The sequence below is a fragment of the Salminus brasiliensis genome, chromosome 1 (assembly GCF_030463535.1).
Source record: "Salminus brasiliensis chromosome 1, fSalBra1.hap2, whole genome shotgun sequence".
Classification (NCBI taxonomy): Eukaryota; Metazoa; Chordata; class Actinopteri; order Characiformes; family Bryconidae; genus Salminus; species Salminus brasiliensis.
The window spans coordinates 30,085,505-30,107,203 of NC_132878.1; the positions used below are offsets into that span (position 1 = coordinate 30,085,505).

General features: G+C 37.8%; 6 protein-coding genes across 6 annotated transcripts; 1 reads left to right on the forward strand and 5 right to left on the reverse strand.

Moving 5' to 3' along the window:
* Positions 1 to 1,274: 1,274 nt before the first annotated feature.
* On the reverse strand, positions 1,275 to 2,252 carry LOC140560307 (trace amine-associated receptor 13c-like). Its single transcript, XM_072685059.1, has one exon. It carries the CDS (start codon positions 2,250 to 2,252, stop codon positions 1,275 to 1,277), a length of 978 nt encoding a protein of 325 aa, XP_072541160.1.
* Positions 2,253 to 5,346: 3,094 nt separating this feature from the next.
* LOC140561044 (trace amine-associated receptor 5-like) lies at positions 5,347 to 6,336 on the reverse strand. Its single transcript, XM_072686336.1, has one exon. It carries the CDS (start codon positions 6,334 to 6,336, stop codon positions 5,347 to 5,349), a length of 990 nt encoding a protein of 329 aa, XP_072542437.1.
* Positions 6,337 to 9,551: 3,215 nt separating this feature from the next.
* On the reverse strand, positions 9,552 to 10,592 carry LOC140574773 (trace amine-associated receptor 13c-like). The gene has a single exon (XM_072694740.1). It carries the CDS (start codon positions 10,590 to 10,592, stop codon positions 9,552 to 9,554), a length of 1,041 nt encoding a protein of 346 aa, XP_072550841.1.
* A 1,663-nt stretch (positions 10,593 to 12,255) lies between these two features.
* LOC140574792 (trace amine-associated receptor 4-like) lies at positions 12,256 to 13,290 on the reverse strand. The gene has a single exon (XM_072694780.1). It carries the CDS (start codon positions 13,288 to 13,290, stop codon positions 12,256 to 12,258), a length of 1,035 nt encoding a protein of 344 aa, XP_072550881.1.
* Positions 13,291 to 18,309: 5,019 nt separating this feature from the next.
* On the reverse strand, positions 18,310 to 19,356 carry LOC140574781 (trace amine-associated receptor 4-like). The gene has a single exon (XM_072694752.1). The coding sequence runs from the start codon at positions 19,354 to 19,356 to the stop codon at positions 18,310 to 18,312; it is 1,047 nt and encodes a 348-aa protein (XP_072550853.1).
* Positions 19,357 to 20,416: 1,060 nt separating this feature from the next.
* On the forward strand, positions 20,417 to 21,457 carry LOC140574788 (trace amine-associated receptor 4-like). The gene has a single exon (XM_072694765.1). It carries the CDS (start codon positions 20,417 to 20,419, stop codon positions 21,455 to 21,457), a length of 1,041 nt encoding a protein of 346 aa, XP_072550866.1.
* Positions 21,458 to 21,699: the final 242 nt, after the last annotated feature.

The following is a 21,699-nucleotide window of genomic DNA, read 5'->3' on the forward strand; positions in this document are numbered from 1 at the left end:
AAAAGTGACAAATAATAAAGTTCATGGATGAAAGTGTATTATTACTTTAGTTCTTCCAGTACACATCTTCTATCAAGCATTTAGATTTAGTTTAGAATAGAAAATGACAAAATTATAATGTTATTTTACATTTTTTTTTACTCTTTTGACTTTATTTTCTTTCTTTTTGTTTCTGAGAATTGGAAATTTCACACTACAGTTTAAATTTCTTGGTCAAAGACAGCTTCCTATACAACTATACAACTAAGTTGTAGTGTATTGATGCTGTGGGGACTGTACTCTTTATCACCTGTTCAAGTGGTTCTTGCTTCACATAACCATTATGTCATGGGGCAGTGTGTATAAAGACAATCCTGTTCTGTGGCGAGAACAGGTGAGAAGTCTGACTGCTGTATCATATCTGTCCTTAGATAATACATAATACCATAATTACCATAATGGTAACTGTAGAGGCGAGGGCTAATGTCTTTTTTTGTACGCTAAGCTGTTAAAGCCTTGGCATTGAATTAATATTTAAATTGATCTTAGCTCTTCAGTAAATACTACAAATAATCTAAATTCAGTGACTACTGTAAATAATCCTGTATCTTCTATGAAAACTAAAGTTCTGTGGTTGAGATTTGATTAAAATGGTGAGACACAGTTTTAATATGACAGTCACAATATGCTTTATAGATATGATTTGCTTCAAGCACAGCGTTGATTAATCAGAAAGGCACTACTTTCTGCCTTGTCTTCTTAGTCGCAGAAATCCAACTTGGACATTAGCGAACATCACTACTTCTTTTTCCTAGGTACATTTAATGGTCCTCCTAGCAGAAACAGTTGTTTTAAACAATGATCTACTACATGTTCAGTTTTGTTACACACACTGCAACATGTTTTTGTATGATTGAGTAAAGTTTTAAGATATTCCTAACCTGAAAAACATGTGTTCTAACTTTGTTTCTACAAAGCAAATGTAGGTTTTACATCTAAAAAATAAATAAAACTAAGATAATGGATACATTGAAAGGGTTCATACAGAAGTGACTGTAGTAAAGACATAGCACAGTGGTAATGCTGACCTAGTACACAAAATACACAAACACTATTATGTCTAATGTCTTAGTTAGAATTTCTATATGTTTTATTTTTTATGACACGTATTTATAACAAAGTAATTTTTTCAACAAAGAGGAAAGGATCAAATTTGCAGTCAAATTTCCAGTTGGCAATACACCGATCTAGAGCTATAGAGATAATGTTAAACAGAGATACAGAGCTAATCCTCTTTACACTGACTTCTTCAGTGTAAAGATAATCATAGCTGATTTTTTAAACCAGGGATAAGATATAGCATAAATAAAGGGATTGAGACAGGAGTGACTGTAGAAAAGGCATAGCATAGAGGTAATGCTCAGAGAGATGTTTTGGTTAGATTCTAAATTAATAAAAGTTGTGTACCCAGGGACCCAGCACACCAAATACACAAACACCACTATGCCTAATGTCTTAGTTGCTTTTAACTGTGACTTGCTAAATGATTTTCTTTTTCTTTGAGACAAAATTTTTTGTACTGTGTCAGAAATGGCCTTTGCATGTCTCAATGCCACTCTAAGAACTAAAATATATAGGCTTATTATCACAATACATGGCAGAAAAAAACTGAAAACAATATCAATGAGACCCCATGTATTATTGGCTGGCACTGCACACTGAAGGACACACACCAGCTTTCTTTCCCCCTTTGAATTACCAACATAAAGAATTACATTATATAACACTGCACAAACCCATCCACAACTTATACAAATACGCATTGTCTGCATCATATTTTTTGCCACATACAGGAAAGGATTCCTCAAGGCAAAAAAACGATCTATAGCTATTAAGACAATATTATACAGAGATACAGAGCCAATGATGGAACTGACAAAGTGAAAAACAGGACAGAGATTTTTCCCATAGTGCAAACATGTGTCAAGAATCATAACATTCTGCATTGGCATAATTAACCCTCCGACTATAAGGTCTGACACGGCCAAAGAGAGGATGATCAAGTTCGTAGGTGTGCGGAGCTGCTTGAAAAGTGCAATAGAGGCAATCACAACCATGTTTCCGCACACTGTGACCACAGAGATCACAGATATGTACAGAGACAGAATCAAATTACTGTAATTGAAATGAAATACCGCAGAGCAGCTTATGTTCTGAAGCGCAAGACACTGATTATTCAGATGGGCAAAGCCTGTTTCAAAGAGCTCTTCCATTAAGAGGACGCTATTTTTCCATTCCAGTGTGTGCCAAAACTGGAGGCCCAAGCACAAAAAACAGAGGTCCACCTTGCAGTAGAGTGCAGTTTGCTTTCTCACCTACATTTATACCCAAAGATTTCCCAAAGCTGCAGTAACAAATGGGAGTATACAGAGATTACATAATCACTTGTGATTATTGCATAAGAGGGTGCTTTAAGTCACCTTACATTCAATGAACACAGACCACAACATTAGCTACTCTTCCATTGGCTTTCTGTGCAAATAAAATAAATGAAAAAAAAACAACAAACTTTTCGGGGGTATTTTTTTGCAAATACAAGCATTTTACACAATTACTGTAAATGGTTGTTGTCACATAAGTTTTGGTTTATCTAAAAAAATATATCAACAATTAGGAAAAATTGCATTAGCTATGAAAAGCATAGCTTTAGCGGTGACTTCAATGAAAGCAAGCCAGTGTCATGAACAGGCTGAAGATTCGGGCTTTTACTAGCCAATGTCCAGTCTCTGGATAAGTCATGGCTGAGACTAGCGGTACCGGACCACATCATTCAGCCCGCCGAGATCTTCTCAACATACTGTATCGGACAGGACAGTGGAGTCGTGGAAGGCAAGGGGAGGACAATAATTATGTGAAAATGTTGTTTGTTGACTTTCAGCTCAGTGTTTAACACTATTATCCCTTCCAAACGCACCACCAAATTGGAAGCTCTTGGATTTCATGCATTCTTGCATCACTGAATGTCCAACTTTCTGATGAGCAGACCACAAGTGCAGGTAGGCAAACATATTTCCCACACCCTCACCCTCAGCACTTAAACCTCCCAAGGTTGTATTCTAAGCTATACCTATACTGCTATACCTACTGTACGCATATGGATATAAGGTCATGGTGTTGCCACATCAACTCCCTGGTGAAAAAGGGCCGCCAGTGTCTCAACCACCTCAAACGCCTAAAGAACTTTCCAAGGTGCTGCTGAACTTCTGTACTATCTAAAGCATCCTGACAGGGAATATCACAACCTTGTTTGAGAACAGCTCTAAGCAGGTCAGATAGGCTCTCTAGAGGGTGATGTGTGTTCCCTGACTTGCAAACCATCTACAGCAAGCGGTGCTGGACCAAGGCCAGGAAGAGAGCACTTAAACTGAGGTTGAGTGTGATCTCCCTCTGTGATCCAGTGAAGTCTGCATTCAGTAGTGGGTCCATCATATCATCTGCCAGCCCACAGGATTGTTTTTCAGGCCTTTATTCATCCCAAACCAACATGTACAAGAATCTAACAATTCCCTTACACTGCAGAGTGTAAGGCAGAGAGGGTTCAGGTACAGACCCTGATTTCTGAGAGAAAGGAGAGACAGGCATAAGCAGAAACATGAATCATTTGAATCAGTAATTTTAGCATTTTTTTGAATGTAGTAAAATGGGGACCTAACTTTAGGTCCTGCAAGGACATCCTATCCCTCTTTGGGAAGGTTTCCTAAGAGGAATCAGCATTTAAGTAACTTCTGTGATCCATGAGGACCTCAAGGGACTGAGTGTGGTGGAGCAGTGTTGGGGAGTAAGTCTATGGACTGGTTTATGGGAGGGTAACTTAGATCAATCTAAAGTCTGGCATACAGAAGTCTGTCACTCTCTTTCTCAGTCTCTCTCTCTGTCCTCCCTCTCCTTGTGCGTGGTTGGCTGGACTTGTGTAACGACTAGTAATGTGTCTACTATCTTTTTAAGATGCACCCAATGACAGTGTGCAGGCGAATAGTTGCACTGCGCAGCCAGACCACTGGACCTTGCTCTTCTTTCATTTATCTTAAATTTCTGTAAGTAATGCCTCTAAAGAGCTATGGATAGGTCTTCAGTTAATTTACAGACAAGCAATGCTATGAGATCAGGTTTATTATGAGTCAAAATAATACTAGTGGAATTCCGCCAGCATGAACATGTATGTACAGACAAGTTCTCTGCATCAGTGTCTAATAATTGGTAAACCTAAATATTTGAACCTTGCAACATAACATTAATATAGACATGCCAAATGACAATTATTTCATATGCTAATTCAAAATGATGTCATTAAGCTGCAGTCAGGTTTGCAAGAATGAGTATAGCCCCAAAAACAAGGGGATCAAGAGTAGGCACCACCAATCTCTGACACAGGGATGAATGCTCTAACAGCATGCCACTAGTTCTCTTTGTTCTTTTTCTAATCATAATTATCATTGTATGTTTATTTATTTGTAGTTGTTTGTTTGTTCGTTTGTTTTTGTTTGTCCAGTGGCAAATGAAGAAATCAGAGGGAGAAATTAGCTTGAGATTTTAACTTAACATTTTTTTTTCAGCTTAAGTAGGGTGGCCAGGTGGTGGCAATAACTCCCGAATCATCTAGGCATTGTCCTGCATCTCCCTCTGGTGGATCAAATGTCTTTAGTGTACAGCAGAAGCAACAGATTTGATCAGATACCGTTGTTGGAGACATAACCCCTTATTTAAGTTCCTATATTGTCGCTAGTACTCTTATTGAAATTGTTGATTACAATGCTTCTACAATGCAAATTATATTATACTATGGTACCTTGATACTAAAACAATAACTTATATGCACATATGAATTATTATTAGTAGTAATAGCTAATAAATCATTGATAGCTATGTAATAGATAATTGGTGTTCATTATTTAATTTGCTACCCAAATTTAGCTACTGATATAGCTCAGAGCTTCCCAATTCTTAATCATGTGGATTCAACTGTATTTAACTGTTTATTCATTTAGTCAAAGTTTAATCAATGTGTTCTTCATACATACATTAATGTAGCGATGTTCTCCTCTCCTTAATCTAGTGAACCTGTCACAGGGTTATACAGCCATCCCGTGTGTGTGTAAAAATGTGAAGCATAGTATTACAAAGGAGGCACATAATAAATACACAAAACATACATACAACATTAGCAGCCTAATTACTATGTATTTGTATATGCCGCATTACTTTAAAACTAAAAAGATTATCTGATAGATTACCTATCCAAAATGACAACTAAAAAATAGGTTAAATTAATTGAAAATTTATATTGCATAGAACTTGAAGGCAGAACTTTCAATGTAAAGAAATGACTATCACTGCCTTCTTGAACCAAGGATAAGATATTGCATAAATAATGGGATTAATACAAGAATTACTGAAGAAAAGACACATCAGATAGGTTATGCTGATGAAGGGGTTTGGGAGACTCTCTATATTCACTAGACACGTGTACCATGGGATCCAGCTAACCAAATAAACCAGCACAACAGAACCTAAAGTTTTGGTAGCCTTTAGCTCTGATTTCTTTTTCTTCTGAGAAACAGGTAACTTTGCTGTGTTGGAAATGGCGTTTGCATGTCTTAGGGCCACAGTTAGGACTCTGAAATATAAAATTATTATGAGGAGACATGGAATAATGAAGATGAATATCAAATCAACAAGACCCCAGGTGTTATTGATAGGCACTGCACATTCCCTCAAACAGATCACATTACCCACCTGTTGTTTTAAACTCCCAATATACATCACTGTCAGATTATAACAGAGTGAAAAGCCCCATCCAAAACTTATACATATTAGCATAGTTCTTACAGTCATTTTTGCCAAATAAAAGAAGGGGTTACACAAAGCAACATATCGGTCAACTGCAATTAGCACAATGTTATATAGTGACACAGTGCCAACAATTGTGCTGATAAAGTGATAAACAGGGCAGAGAGTTTTTGCATGATGTACACAAATGTCGAGAAGCATAACACACTGTACTGGCATCACAATTGCTCCAATTACAAAGTCTGACACAGCCAATGAGAGGATGATAAAGTTGGTAGGTGTGTGAAGCTTCTTGAAAATTGAAACAGAGAAAATTACAACCATGTTTCCACACATTGTCAGAATAGACATCACCAACATGAATAGAAAAACAATCAAATCACTGTAATTTAAATGAATATCTGCAGAGCAGCTCACATTCCTAAATGCAAGACAACGGTAATCCAGGTGGGCAAAAAATTTTGTGGTTGGATCAATTAAGTAATTTGCTTCAGAGTCCCATTTTTCCATTAGGTCATTTATGTCAAGGCTACCGGACCAAGCACATTTTTTAATAGATACTAAACTGTCTACTGTACTTATAAAGCCAAATGCTGTGCATTTGTCATCACTAGGGGGAGGGGACATCAGGGCATGCATTATCATGCAGCAAGTACAGAATACATTTAAACATCATTAATCTTATAATGATCAGCTTCACATTTTCCTGAATATGTATGTAAGTATTCCATGCTTTAATAATAATAATAATAATAATAATAATAATAATAGACCGTATGCAAATCCTAATCAATGAGTCACATTGTGTAACACAAAATTGCTTGTTCAGGTAACACAGACAATCTTGCTCACACAATGTGAATGTGAAATATGTTGGACTGACATGTTTTTGCTTGTTCATTCACAGTAATTCTACTTTTTTGTCTCAGTAAATAAAAATTTTAAATCAGGCAAACAAAATGTTTTTGCCTTTTCACAGTGTGGAGAAAATTTTTAGGCTGGCATCCATGTTTGTTTTCAATGAAATCATTTGCACGTGATGGATTAAATAAATGTAGGGGCAGCCTTGTTGAACACCACATTACACTTCTAGGTTCAAAAAAGCCTCATTTACAACAAAAGTGGGAGAAATGTATCAGGCACAGTATGATCTAAACCAATCAAGAGTCTGTCTTTCCAAACTAGTAAAATCAGTTCATTCTATACTCTGTATAGAACCCTGGGATTGAGGAAGTGTTTAATACTTTTATAATCATGGCCGAAAACATGGCTCCTGCACTCAGAAATACACCACCAAAATGCACATACCCAGACATATGTTGCTTTCTTTTGTTTGCATTGGAACAACACAAAAAAACAGAAAAAAATGTCAAATCTGATATCATTCCCCACAGAACTCCAGAAATGGACTGGACTGAATTAAAGGCACCTTTTCACAATTGTAAAACATAATTGGAATATAATCAAGAGATGGTGTGTAATTTGTATTCGGGGCAATTAACAGGTGCGGGCAAAATGAAAATCACACATTCAACCAGTTTAAATGGAAGAAGTAAACTCAATCTTGTGTCTGTGTACCACACTAAGCAATAAGAAAAGATAGAAGCACAAATGTCATTTCAAAGTTTATACAGCCCAAGGCACTGTAGTTAACCTCCTTCCACATGGACGAAAGAGAAGAATTGACAGAATATTTTAGTGAAGGATTGTTCAAATGGAGGCTAAATAACCTCAATCAACTTCCAAACAAATTTAAACTCATCTGGTACAACAGTGTCAGCTCACACTACCCATCACCATCTGAATTATGGGACATCTCTCTCTGACATCTAATAATGTCATGGGGCCAAATATGACAGAGCCAGACCCATACCCAGAAATGGTTTAAGACAAAACACTGAAGAGTTCTGAAGTTGTCAGCAACAAGTGCGGGAACAGTGGTGGCTCAGCAGTTAGAGCTCCAGGCTATTGCTGACAGGGTTGTGGGTTCGATACCTGGGCTTGGCAAGCTGCCACTGTTAGGCCCTTGAACAAGGCTCTTCATCCTCTCTTCTCTCCGCAGCAATGGCAGCAATGGGGGCCCAACGTCCACAAGTAGGGCTTGTGCCTACAGCTCAACACCATGCAGGGCGTAGTATATTTGCCAGAGAACACCAAGAGTGGCAGATTTGCCATTGCGCCCTGTGCTCTTTAAGGATGAGAGCAGGTTCACACTAAGCACATTCTGCTGCCTGCAACATCTTCCAGAGTGACTGGTTTGCAGAGAGTCAGTAATGGTGTGGGAAAGCATTTCTTTGGAGAGCCACACTAGCCAGAGGTATCCTGACTGCCAGTAGGTACCGGGATGAGATCCTCAAACCCATTGTGAAACCATATGTTGGTGCAGTGGGGTTGGGTTCCTTCTGATGCATGACAATGCTAGGCCTCAAGTAGCTAAAATGTATCAGCAGTTCCTGCATGATGAAAGCATTGATGCTATGTACTGGCCTGCTCATTCCCCAGACCTGAATCCAATCGAGTACATCTACATCATGGTACATCACGTCTTGTTCCATCCACCACCACCACATTGTACCACAGACTGTCTAGGAGTTGACTGATACTTTAATCCAGGTATGGGAGGAGATCCCTCAGGAGAACATCTGCCTCCTCATCCAGAGCATGCCCAGGCATTGTATGGAGGTCATACAGGCATGTGGAAGACACACACACTAGTGAGCCTTATTTTTGAGCCTAAGTCTTGAGGAATTTTCACTGAAGTTGGATCAGCCTGTAATTTGATTTTCCACTTTTATTTGATGATTCCAAATCAAAACCTCCATGGGATAATAATTTTGATTTACATTGATCTTTTTTATGTTATTTTGTTTTTTATTGTTTTATTATTTATTTTATGTTCAACGCATTTCACTATGTACTGAATAAAGATTTTTATCTGGCATGTTCATTTATTGAGATTTAGGGTGTGTTATTTTAGTGTTCCCTTTGGTTTTTTTTGAGAAGTGTATTTATTGTTTAAAATGGCAACTCAATTTCTTGTTCACAAATAGGCCAGGTTAAATGATAATTTTAAGATGTACTGTAAAAAAAAAAGCCATTACGGATGATTTGATATTAAATGCTAGAACAAATCATTATCCACAGTGGTGGTGAATGGAACCGGATGTCTAAAGACTGCAAGAACTGGTTCAGAATGGTTAACCACTAAATGTATGAGACACAATTTACATTTAACATTTTAAGAGTAAAGGAATAGTAAGGTAAGGGAATAAATAAAGGGAATTTTGAGGCAAAATGGTGTCCACAGAAAACATATTTCTGCCACTATTTTACCATCATCACCATTACATAAAAAAACCTGAGGGTTCACTGGTGGTTTTGGATAGTAAACAAAATGTATTTTATGCTGTAGTCATAGCAACATCTGGTTTCCATCACCATCACTATCAACAAAAAGCATGTAATAAATAAAATATACCTTATTCTCTACAAAAATTACAAAGCAACCTGTGTGCTACATAACACTGAAAAAAGTTACTTATTCAGATAGACAAAGTAGAACACAAATACAGTATCTTACAATATCCACACAATAGATGTCAATTAATCAAATAAATGATGAAATGTGAAAATAATTTGAATTCAATGATTATTCCTCTTTGAAAGATCTCAAGCTAAAGTATCATCTTTTTCATAAACAATAAATTTTGCTTTGCTAAATGCATTTAAGATACAAAAACATTTGTGTCAGAGGATTGAGGAGCAAATATTCTTAGTGTAACAATGAGATAGAGGGATTTCCTGAACCATGGATAGAAGAGGCCATATATTAAAGGATTTAAAGTTGAATTAACATAGCCCAACCAGACAAACACTTCAAAAAGAACTGCAGGAGTGGAGAAGTTAATGTAAGGATCAATTAAAGAGTTAACAAAAAAAGGCATCCAGCAAAGAATAAATGCTCCTACAACAATGGCAAGAGTTTTTGCTGCTTTGTTCTCATGTTTCACACTTTGAGAAATGATTGTCCCATTTGTGCACTGTTTTGTGCCTTCAATTTTCCTCGCATGCTTTTTTGACACCAAAAAAATTTGAGCATACAAGCAAACCATGACTAAGCATGGCAAAAGGAAACCTATCAACGTATCCAAAGCCCCCCACAATGCATTGAACAAAAGGTTACAACTCCCCATGCAGGAAATTGACTCTATATACTCGTCCAGACTTGCTGTGTTTGCTTTTGAATACATGAGGCCGTAAGAATACACTGCAGCTGTAGCCCAACTCAGAGCTACCATTAGCCACGCAATGGGAATGGTTATTCTTGTAGGGTAGTGAAGCGGATGGCATACAGCTTGATACCGGTCTGTTGCAATGCAAATCAGGTGGAAGATAGATACAGAGGTCAGAAACATGTCAAAACTAGAGTGCAATAAACAGAAGGCTTCTCCAAAGTACCAGCAGCCATCCACAGACCGGATCATGCTGAACGGCATGACAATCATGCCCAGCAACAAGTCAGCCAGGGCTAGAGACATCACCAGTATGTTTGTGGGTGTGTGCAGTTGTTTAAAGTGTGCTATGGAGACAATAACTACAAAGTTCCCTAGAATAGTCACTGTCATTGCCAAAATCAGTAAAAAATAAAACACAGATTTAGCTGTCACACTGTAAAAGCCTTTCACACATGAGACATTCAATTCAGGATAACAGTACTCATTTAAATCTGCTTCTTCCATTAAAGATGAATTTATGGCTTGCAGCATCTTGCAGTTCCCCTTCACATGAAGAGAAAATGTATAAAATATAGAGAGCAGTCTTTGAGACACTGTTCTGCAGTTCCAGGAGATGGTGTACAGAATGATCCCCAGTTGCAGAAAAAGAGGAACTTATATTTGCTTCCTTCCTAAGGAAATAGAACTCTAGGGAGTTTAAATGCTGTCATGTAAAGCCTCTTTCTCAGGTTTAAAATTAGCATTTTGTGGCCTTTCATTCCTATCATTTTTGTCAGAAATATCATATGATATATGAAAATGTTCTCTATTTGGTTGTTGAATAAAATTTTAAGTTGACAATGATCTATATGGACAAAATGTAAAATGTAAAATGTAAAATAATTATTAGCTATAATGAATCACCAATATTAGTAAAAAAAAAATAAAACACAGGTTTAGCCATTACACTCTAAAAGCCTTTCACACTTTTTGCTTCTTCCATTAAAGATGAATTTGTATCTTGCAGCATCTTGCAGTACATGAACGTACTTTGTCCAAAAAGACCCCCAAAAAACTGGATGTATCGTAAATCTTAATTCCTTTTACCTATAGTGTGTCTAACACTCATAGCACCTGTGCTAGATGCCCTAGCACATTAGATACAACAATATTTTTCCTATATATTAGCATTTTATTTGACCTTACCCGTATGTGTTTTTAGTGTTTGTGTATATATATATATATATATATATATATATATATATATATATATATATATATATATATATATATATATATATATATATATATATATATATGCTGTATTATGGTTTAAATATAAATACTCAAATAAATAGTTAAATATTAATTTACAAAATAATGTTTTTAATGATGATGATGATACCATTTTATGGCAGTTTCATTGTCAATGTTCAGTTTGATTCTGTCTGTAGTTTTTTCAGTTTTCTCTGTGTGTATTCTGGCCTGAACTGACACTATTGTTTCAGAATGCTGTATGTGGCATAGAATGGCATTATCACTCTACACAGACATTTACGGGTGAGTTCCAGTATCTGCTAATCTAATTAGCAGTGCTAAATAATGTGTTAGGATGTGCAATTGGCTCCCACTTTCTTGCCCTATTACTTCGGAAGCAGGGCCATGACATAAACAACATTATCAAGAAAATACAAATTACTAATGGTACAGCTTCAAATATGGAGTTTTGAATGGCAAAGGGTTATTGGAGGCTATTTTTTTATTAGATGCTCAAAATTTATTTGATGTGAATGTTTCATGTGACTGTGTTTCTGCCTACCTCTTTTGTTTGGTAGATAAAGCAGGGTTCCAATAGTAAATATAGCTTTAACTTAAAAAATGACACGGGCTTCCTAAGACTTTTTACTGTAGAAGTCTCTATAGTGCACCCAGATCATGGCAATGGCTGCTATGTGTGGAGGGTCTGTTATATTTTGCTCCAGCTATTTTTCATATTTCATTGATATCATCACCTCACCCTTCCACCACTTGCAGATGTAATGCAGTGTAGAAGGAGAATAAGTTTCACTTTCAAGTTTATGTAATACCTGGAAAAGTGATGTATTTTTCTTTAACAAAATTTCAATACAAGAACAACACAGTAATAAAATTATAGTCACCATGTATGTTACTGAACGACCCTCATACATACAATAAAGATGTTTGCTTCGCAGAATTACTGAAGTACTAAGTTCCTTGAGTTTGTAAAGCGACAAATGTACCTTAATATGATCATTTTAAATGCTTTCTGAAAGCGTGGATAAAAGAAACCATATATTAATGGATTAAACATGGAATTAAAATACCCAAACCAAATCAAGGCATCAAAAACATCAACAGGAGTTGAGAAACCAAGGAATGGGTCGATTACAGTGGTAAGAAAAAACGGCAGCCAGCACAGCAGAAACACTCCCATAACGATGCCTAGAGTTTTAGCTGCCTTTCTCTCCCTTTGTTCTTGGTTTTTCTCACTAGACATCCCCACAGCTGTTCTGTCAGATATCATTCTTGCTTGTTTTCGTGCAACATGGAATATTTTAAGGTAAAGGCAACTCATTATTGTTCCTGGAATGTAAAAGTTAAGAAGTGGCGCAATAACACCCCATTCCTTATTGAAAATCAAAACACAGTTTCCGACACAGGGGTTTAGCATTTGTTCGTCCAGGCCCATAATGTTTACCTTGGAAAACACAATCCCAAAGCTAAACAAACATGAAAATAACCAAATGATTGCAATGCACACTGCTACACTGGCATTTGTCACCTTCATCCTGTAACTCAAAGGCTCACAAATGGCCAGGTACCTGTCAACAGATACTAAACATAGGTGCAGAATAGAAGCAATACTAAGGGTCATGTCTAAACTTGAATGTATTTGACAGAAGAAATCACCCAAGAACCAGCAGCCTTCCACCCATCGCACCATACTGAAAGGCATGACCATACAGCCCAACATACAGTCCACCAAGGCCATGGAGAGGATGATGAGGTTAGTTGGAGACTGTAGCTGTTTAAAGTGAGAAATGGAAACGATGACAAGCAGGTTCCCAAAGACAGTCATGAGGATGGCAACCAGCATGAAAACATACATGGCCCCTTTGAGCATGAAGAAGCGATGCAGCCTGGGGCAGGAGTCAAGCTGGTGTGGGAAGCACAGAAGTACATTGTCCACATCGGTTTTATTCATGAATAGGGTGTCCATCCAAGCCATTCAAAAGTGTCTTTCTTTAAAGTGCAAAAACCTGCCCAGATGAAATGAAAATAACATAGAAATATCAAACAATATAAATGTCAACTGTCAAAAATAAAAATTAGATTAACATATGAATATGTATAAAATAACATGTATAGCAAGCAGATAATCCATGCATGGCCACAAATGGATGCTCCCTTCTGCATGACGGCTTATATACATCTAGGTTTCTGACGTTTCGCCCTATAGAAAGGCTTCAACTTGAATTCTTTTCATTCCATGAATCCAAGAGGTCGTTAGCACTGGAGGTTGGAAAAGGTTTCAACCAATCAGCAGGCTAGTTGTGTTATTACTTTAAACGTTTGTTTGTCTAAGCGCTGATGTAGCACACAGACAGTCAGAGCTGACTCTAATTGGCCCTAAGCAAATTTTTTGCCCTTAGCAGATTTTTAGGGGCCCTACTGCCCCCTACTTCCCAGCCACATTCTCAGGCACTTTCCCATTGTTATAACCCAGTGTAGGTCAGGCCATAACTTTCTCATCAAATACCGGGCACAATTTAGGGTTATGAACCAGTATGAATTTACTGTAAATTTCATTGGTCATTGGAAATTGGAAATTAAATTTCAAGGGTCATTGTTTTGCTCTGATTTGAGACTTAAGTGTCTCAACAATGGAACCCCCTTTTTTGTATTTACTGTAATTAGTTTTTTAAAGCCATTTCACTTATACCTTCTACAATACTGATTAAATAGAATATGATATATATCATATTATCTATTGTGTCAAAGTACTACAGCTGTGATAGAGAAAACAATTGTATTATACAGTGATTTAAATAAAGCAGTGACTGTACTAATTTAAAGTTGATGTTGAATAATATAATATGAACACAAATTCTCTCTCTCACTTCTGATACACACACATACTATTTATGATACAATGTTTATATGTATCTTAGGCAGTGCCTAGGAGACCAGTTATCACCTCTAACAGGTCTCTGACTAATCAAAGGTGTTAAAGAAACTAGTTCTGCTCATTTAAAACAAATGACTAAACATGAGCTTATTTCATGTTTCTAAATGGCTTCCTTAATCATTAACCATATAGTCATGTATGTCATATGACCAGACATGAAGATTTTACGTTCATGACTTAAATCGTACTGTATTAGTATTACACAAGTATACCAATGTGAAATATTCAAGCATTGTTTTAAGTACATTCTGGGCCTTTAATAAATTAGCAGAAACTTAGGAGACATCTCTCATCTCTCTCCATCCTTACACCACTACAGCCCATTCTTGCATATAAGTGTCAGGTCCGCGTCGCCACGCCCACCCCAGGGGGCGATCCCGAGCCACGGTCCACAGGCTTCAAGGTCCAGGACTTTTATGTTGACAGCCATTTATATATGATGCCATGTTTTCTGTCTAGTCCATGTGTGGTTCATTTACATGTATATAGTGTTCTGATTAGTTTCACCTGGGAGCTGGGGTATATAGGGAGCTAAAGCGAACCCCTCCTCGCCAAGAATTACACTTGCTACGGCAAGCTGTATGGTTGGCTTCATGTTCCAGAGATTCAAGACTGTCTATGGTGTTTCTCTAGAGGACGTTCTATGAGAGTCTGTTCACGTTCAGGAGTATATTGCTTCATGTTTGCTGGTTCGTTGCCTTGAGGATTCGGCGGCTGATCCCTTAGTTTCAAGTCAAGTAAGTTTAGTTGTGCCTGACGAGCACGGTATTGTGTTTGTTTTGTGTTACTGGCCCTGCTGGTGACGTTTGGGTCTAGCATTATCTTCCCTGTCTCGCCTGGCTCCCTGGCTACCTACCAGCCTCAAGTTGCTTTCATGTATTGCCCAAGTTAGTTTGTCATGTTTGTTATGTTTATTCGTTATCCCTTGTTATTGCTGCGTTCTTGTGTTTACCTCTGTTTTGTTTATTAAAATCTTGCATCGCACCGTCCCTGCGAGTGTTCGCCTGTCATTGATCTAGCCAGTCATGACAGAATTCTTGGCCTTAAACCCCTGAACAGCGGGGATGGGTGCCCTGAATCTGCCTGCTCGCACCCAAGGACGAGTCTTGGGGCAGCAGCACCACACTCCACAAAGTGTGTCTGAGACCGTTGGTAGCCTGATGCAGCAAAATAGCGCTCGCCATCAGGCTCGACCAGCTCTCTGGTCGTCCCACCTCCACCAGGCCCCGGGGTGCTGGGGGGCCAGGTGTTGGTGGAGAAGGGCTAACCCCTCCTATAGCTCATAGCCATGCCACGTTCCCTAGCCATGCCACGTTCCTTAGCCATGTCGTCCAGCCCGCAGCCACCTCTGTCAGAGGACCTCTGGACAGCGAACCCATGGAGGTGGGCAAGTGTCACCTCACACCCTCGTCCGTGCCCATGGTCCCTACCCTGGTGGCAGCACCCAGTACCTCTGTCAAAGCCATTGCCTCCAAAGCCATGGCGGCGCCCCGCGCGCCCAGTCAAGTCACGTCGGCGCCCAGCGCGCCCAGTGAAGTCACGTCGGCGCCCAGCACACCCAGTCAAGGCACGTCGGTGCCCAGCGCGCCCAGTCAAGCCATGTTGGTGGCCCAGCCCGCCTCTCAAGCCACGTTGGCGAGCTGGGCAGCGTCCCTGCAAGTGTTCGCCCATCATTGATCTAGCCAGTCATGACAATAAGTGATATATTTTAAATGGTTTAAGGTCACTTACCCTTACAGAAAAGTGAAGAATCGGACAGAACTGACCACAATATTTATTATATAGGCAAAAGATGTCACTGGGAATGAATAAATCCATTGCAAATTAGATTCATTACCAAAATGTACAAACTTTCAGCTGTTTACAATAAACCAATCAAACAAGAACCATTTAAACAGCTCAACACAACCAACAGAAGAAGTGTTTTCTCCAAACCAAACACAAACTGCCACATTTAATGACTACTGCTGTCTCTTAATCAACCCCATTCATGACAAGTGTCTTTATTACTTAATAGATCGGCATTTGCGGCTGTTAAGACTTGCCACAAATGTCATACATAGCCATCCTCTGGCAGCGTTCCTGAGGAATCAGTCCATTTCTCATGGGCAGTGGCTATAGGGTTTATATCAGACAACTGTATTAGCAGCTTCTAGGATGTCTTCTGAAGCCATGTTTGGACTTTGAGGTATGCTTGGATCACTGCCCTGTTGAGAGGACAAATAATTCAAATAATTTTTTTTCAGAGCATTTCCTGATCCTTGATTGAATCCATCTTACCCTCCACATATTGCAGGTTTCCAGTGCCAGGCGAAGTGAATCAAACCAAGAGCATCATGGATCCTAAACTATTACATTTTTTACTTTAAGCACAATGGATTTACTATAACTGAACACATACTGTTCACATACTGTTCTAAACTGCACTCTCACATCAGCAACAATTCTAGTGCCTTTTATCTTCCATAACTTCAGTTTATTTTATTCCTGTATGAATCTATGGCATAGATACCTCAGGTCACTTAAGTTGACTTTTTATTATTGCTATAAGTGGGTTTTAAGACTAGTTAATGTCACAGGTTTTTGAAGATGATGGAAGAAGTTTTATGTTTTGTGGAGTGACAAAACAAAACTGGAATTTTCAGGCCTGTGGATTAGCAGATCAATATAATAAAAAAACCACACTGCCTACATGGTGGTGGCTCTGTGATGCTCTGGGGCTGCTTTGCTTCCTTTTGGCATTGGAAACTTGATTTACGCACTGCCATCATCTCCAACATCATGTGATGTTAACCAGATTTTTTATCCACTTATATCAATAATAAAATGTTTGTTTGAAAATTAGCAGCTATATGATTCACAATGCTACGCTACACAATGACCTGCCTAAAGCTGCCAGAAATGTCACACCTCTGAGGAGTCTTTTGGCTCATCATTTAAATGATTTGACTGAGGTTAGCCACAGACTTGAGTGACCTGAGGTATATATACCATGCACAATGAAACTAAACTATTTTGATTCACATTGGATTAATTGAACCTGAGATTATTGTATCTTATTTTCTATAAGGTAAAATGCACCAGAATCTTTACTGGTGTGAGAGTGCACTTTAGAGCTTTAGAATAGTATCTGTTGAGTTATATTGAATCCAGTGTGCCAGATTAAAAACTGCTTAAAGTCATAAAAGTAATATGGACAAACAAGTAGTACGAAAAAAGTAAAGCAAACAGTACATGCAGGACAAAATCCATTGAAGGTGGGGAAACAAAGTGAACCTGATATGAACAGGAAAAAACATTACAGCTATAAAATACACACTATACATAACATTTATTTTTAGCTACAAATGAAATTGAGGACAGCAGTGGCTGTTTTCAAACTCTGATGAACACAGAGGAACCTTAATTAAAAATGACAGCCAGGCCTTCATACAGTCTACAGAGATGTGCATTTACTTTTAAATAAAATGTAGTATACTTTTTCTTTCCTAATGTTATTATGAATATTCAGTCATTTTATTGCATAGTGCAGAGAATGAAAAATGGATCAATAGAAACAAAAAGAATAACCATGGATCTTGACCTCAAGGTGAAGCCCCTGCATGGGGTTAAATTTTTTTTAAAAAGCTGAGGCTTTGGAGTAACTTTGTGTTTAGTTCCCTCTCAGCATTTGTCTCTCAAGCTGCGGGAGAGTTTTTACTTGTCAACTGAGAAGCTCAGCTAGCAATAAACATATTCGACTGTGGTATTTTTGTGATGACAGCTATTTTGTTCATTCAGCAAATCTACTTTTGCAATGTCCTTATAAGTTACCAGAAACAGATAGTATTTGCTTATTCTTCACAATTTACAACCCAATATCACTTTTGCAAGAAGTCTGTATAAAAGATTACTCACCACTCACATCTACTATAGACATGAATTTGTGGGGAATAAAGTATTATATTCTAAGCTATGGTGCTGTTATGCAGTATATGTTTTATAGTGATTACAACAGAAGATTATTATTGAAGACAATAATATTTCTAAACTTATTTCTGCCCGTGAACCAATTCAGAATTAGAGTAATAAATTATTTGCATTATTGAGGTGTAGAACTTTTGATATGATGATCTTAAATGCCCTTTGAAAGCGAGGATAAAAAAAGCCATAGACCAAGGGGTTGAATGTTGAATTGAGGTACCCAAACCATACCAGGGCATCAAAAACATCTAAAGGGGTTGGAAAATTAAGCACTGGATCAGTTAAAGTAACAATGAAAAATGGCAGCCAGCACAGTAGAAAAATTCCCATGACAATGCCAAGAGTTTTAGCTGCTTTTCTCTCCCTCTGTTCTGCTGAATGGACCACCATTCCACCATTCTGTCTTACAGTCAACCTTTCAGACATTATTTTAGCTTGCTTTCTTGCAACATGAAATATCTTAAGGTACAGAGAGCTCATGATAGCCCCTGGAATGAAAAATGCCACAAGTGAAAGAATAACACCTGACTCTAGGTTAAAAATCAAAGCACAGTTTCCAACACAAGAAGCTTGCATTAAAAGGTTCTCCAGACCTGTAACATTTACTTTAGACAGAACAATCCCAAAGCTATATGTGACTGAAAACAGCCATATCACTACGATGCACACTGCCACTTTGCCATTTGTCACCTTCGTCTTGTAACTCAGAGGTTTACAAATAGCCAGGTATCTGTCAATAGATACCAAACACAAGTGCAGAATAGAGGCAATACTGAGGGTCATGTCTAATCCAGAATGTATTTGACAAAAAATCTCTCCCAAAAACCAGCACCGTTCCAACCATCGCACCATACTGAAGGGCATGATCAAACAGCCCAACAAACAGTCCACCAAGGCCATGGAGAGGATAATGAGGTTGGTTGGAGACTGCAGCTGTTTAAAATGAGAAATAGTGATCATAACCAACAAGTTCCCAAAGACAGTCATAAGAATAGTACCCAGCATTAAGAAGTACATCGCCACTTTAAACACAAGAAAACGGTGTTCTCTGGGGCAGGAGTCAGGCTGGTGAGGGAAACAGAGCAGTGCATTGTCTGCATTAGCATTAGTCAGATTCATAATGTGGGCATTGATCCAAGCCATCTAAATGTGTTCTTCCACAAAAATAAACTTTCACAGCTAAAAAAATGCAGTACTTCTGTACACAAAACTAAAGAAAATATAATGGTTAAATGTTAGCATGTTTGCTTAAATAGATTCTGGATTTAAAAAGGTAACACACCTTCACCAATAAGATTGCTTTAATATGACATCATTCCATGGCCAAACATGCATTGGCTGTTTGTGAAAGTATCTGGGTTGGTACAAATGGTATAGCTAAATCTCCTACAATTTTCAGTTTGTAAAGTGATTTTAATGTTTAATGTAATGAAGATTGCATTAAAAAACATTGTTTTTGTTACCTATAACTATTTATAACAATAATCTGTATTTCTACTGTTTGTAAATATCTGTATTTTTTAGTATCGTGAGGGACTGCACAGTTGTTCACTCACCGTCACACCTGTGTAATGTGTAACACATTTTTTTTTTTTAAGATTTAAAATGCAGCCACAATTCCAACAGTGTAGAGCTCTTCTTTTGTCTGTTGCTTTAATATTCTTTTTAAATTATGTAATACTTCAAGTTCTTTTTACATGGAACTTCACGTAAAGCACCCTGGATGAATGTCTGTTTAAAATTTGAATTTATATACAAACATATTAAATAGTATAATACTTAAAAGAACTTATTATAATAAGTTGTGCTTAATAAATAAGTATTACTTCTATAGCTACACCACATGATAGCTACACCATATGCCAACCAACCAAGGAACTTTCACAAACAGCCTCTGCCAGGAATGATGTCATATTAAAGCAATCCTATTGGTGAAGGTGTGGAACCTCTTTTAATCTAGAATCTATTTAAGGGAAGATGTTACTATTCAGCCTTTATTTTTTCAGGTTTGTATGTGTAAATAAAAAGTACTGTATATTGTTAGCAGCAGCTGTTGATAGTTTTAATAAGTTAGTATATTCTTTCCCATATGTTAAAATTTGTACAATGTTGTAATCTTTCTTATGATCTATATTTTAATTTTGAAGAAGAGATTTCCTGAGCCTAAGTTTTGTTTTGTGGAAAACACATTTAAGTGGCAAGAATGGACACCCACATTACAAATCTGACTAATGCTAATGCAGACAGTGTGCTACTCTGCTTCCCACACCAGCCTGACTCCTGCCCCAGAGAACACCGTTTTCTTGTGCTCAAAGTGGCGATGTATTTCTTAATGCTGGGTACTATTTTTATGACTGTCTTTGGGAACTTGTTGGTTATGATCACTATTTCTCATTTTAAACAGCTGCAGTCTCCAACCAACCTCATCATCCTCTCCATGGCCTTGGTGGACTGTTTGTTGGGCTGTTTGATCATGCCCTTCAGTATGGTGCGATGGTTGGAAGGCTGCTGGTTTTTGGGAGAGATTTTTTGTCAAATACATTCTGGATTAGACATGACCCTCAGTATTGCCTCTATTCTGCACTTGTGTTTGGTATCCATTGACAGATACCTGGCTATTTGTGAACCTCTGAGTTACAGAATGAAGGTGACAAATGGCAAAGTAGCAGTGTGCATTGCAATGATATGGCTGTTTTCAGTCACATTTAGCTTTGGGGTTGTTCTGTCTAAAGTAAATGTAATAGGTCTGGAGAACCTTTTAATGCAAGCTTCCTGTGTTGGAAACTGTGCTTTGATTTTTAATAGAGAGTGGGGTGTTACTGTATCACTTGTGGCTTTTTTTGTTCCAGGAACTGTCATGAGCTCTCTGTACCTTAAGATCTTTTACGTTGCAAGAAAGCAAGCTAAAATAATGTCTGAAAGGTCTACTGTGAAACAGAACTCTTGTGGAACCAAGGTCCATTCATCAGAACAGAGGGAGAGAAAAGCAGCTAAAACCCTTGGCATTGTCATGGGAATTTTTCTACTGTGCTGGCTGCCATTTTTCATTGTTACTATTACTGATCCATTCCTTAATTTCTCGACCCCTTTAGATGTTTTTGATGCCCTGGTATGGTTTGGGTACCTCAATTCAACATTCAACCCCTTGGTCTATGGCTTTTTTTATCCTCGCTTTCAAAAGGCATTTAGGATTATCATATCAAAATCTCTACACCTCAGTAATGCAAATAATTTATTACTCTAATTCTGACTTGTTTTACAGATAGAAAATAGTTTTAGCATGGTTTAATTTTTTTGCATTGTCCAGGCTTTTTGTGTCTAATGAATCTGGGTAGGCTCTGGGCTTACAGTGACCCTGACCATTAAAAAAAGATAAGAAGATGAATGAATGGTATTTGCATTTTGGCATTTTAGGCTGCCCTGTGTGAGAGTTTCCTACTCTCTCTGGGAAAAAGATTGACCAGTGGTTGCATATAGATGTACACA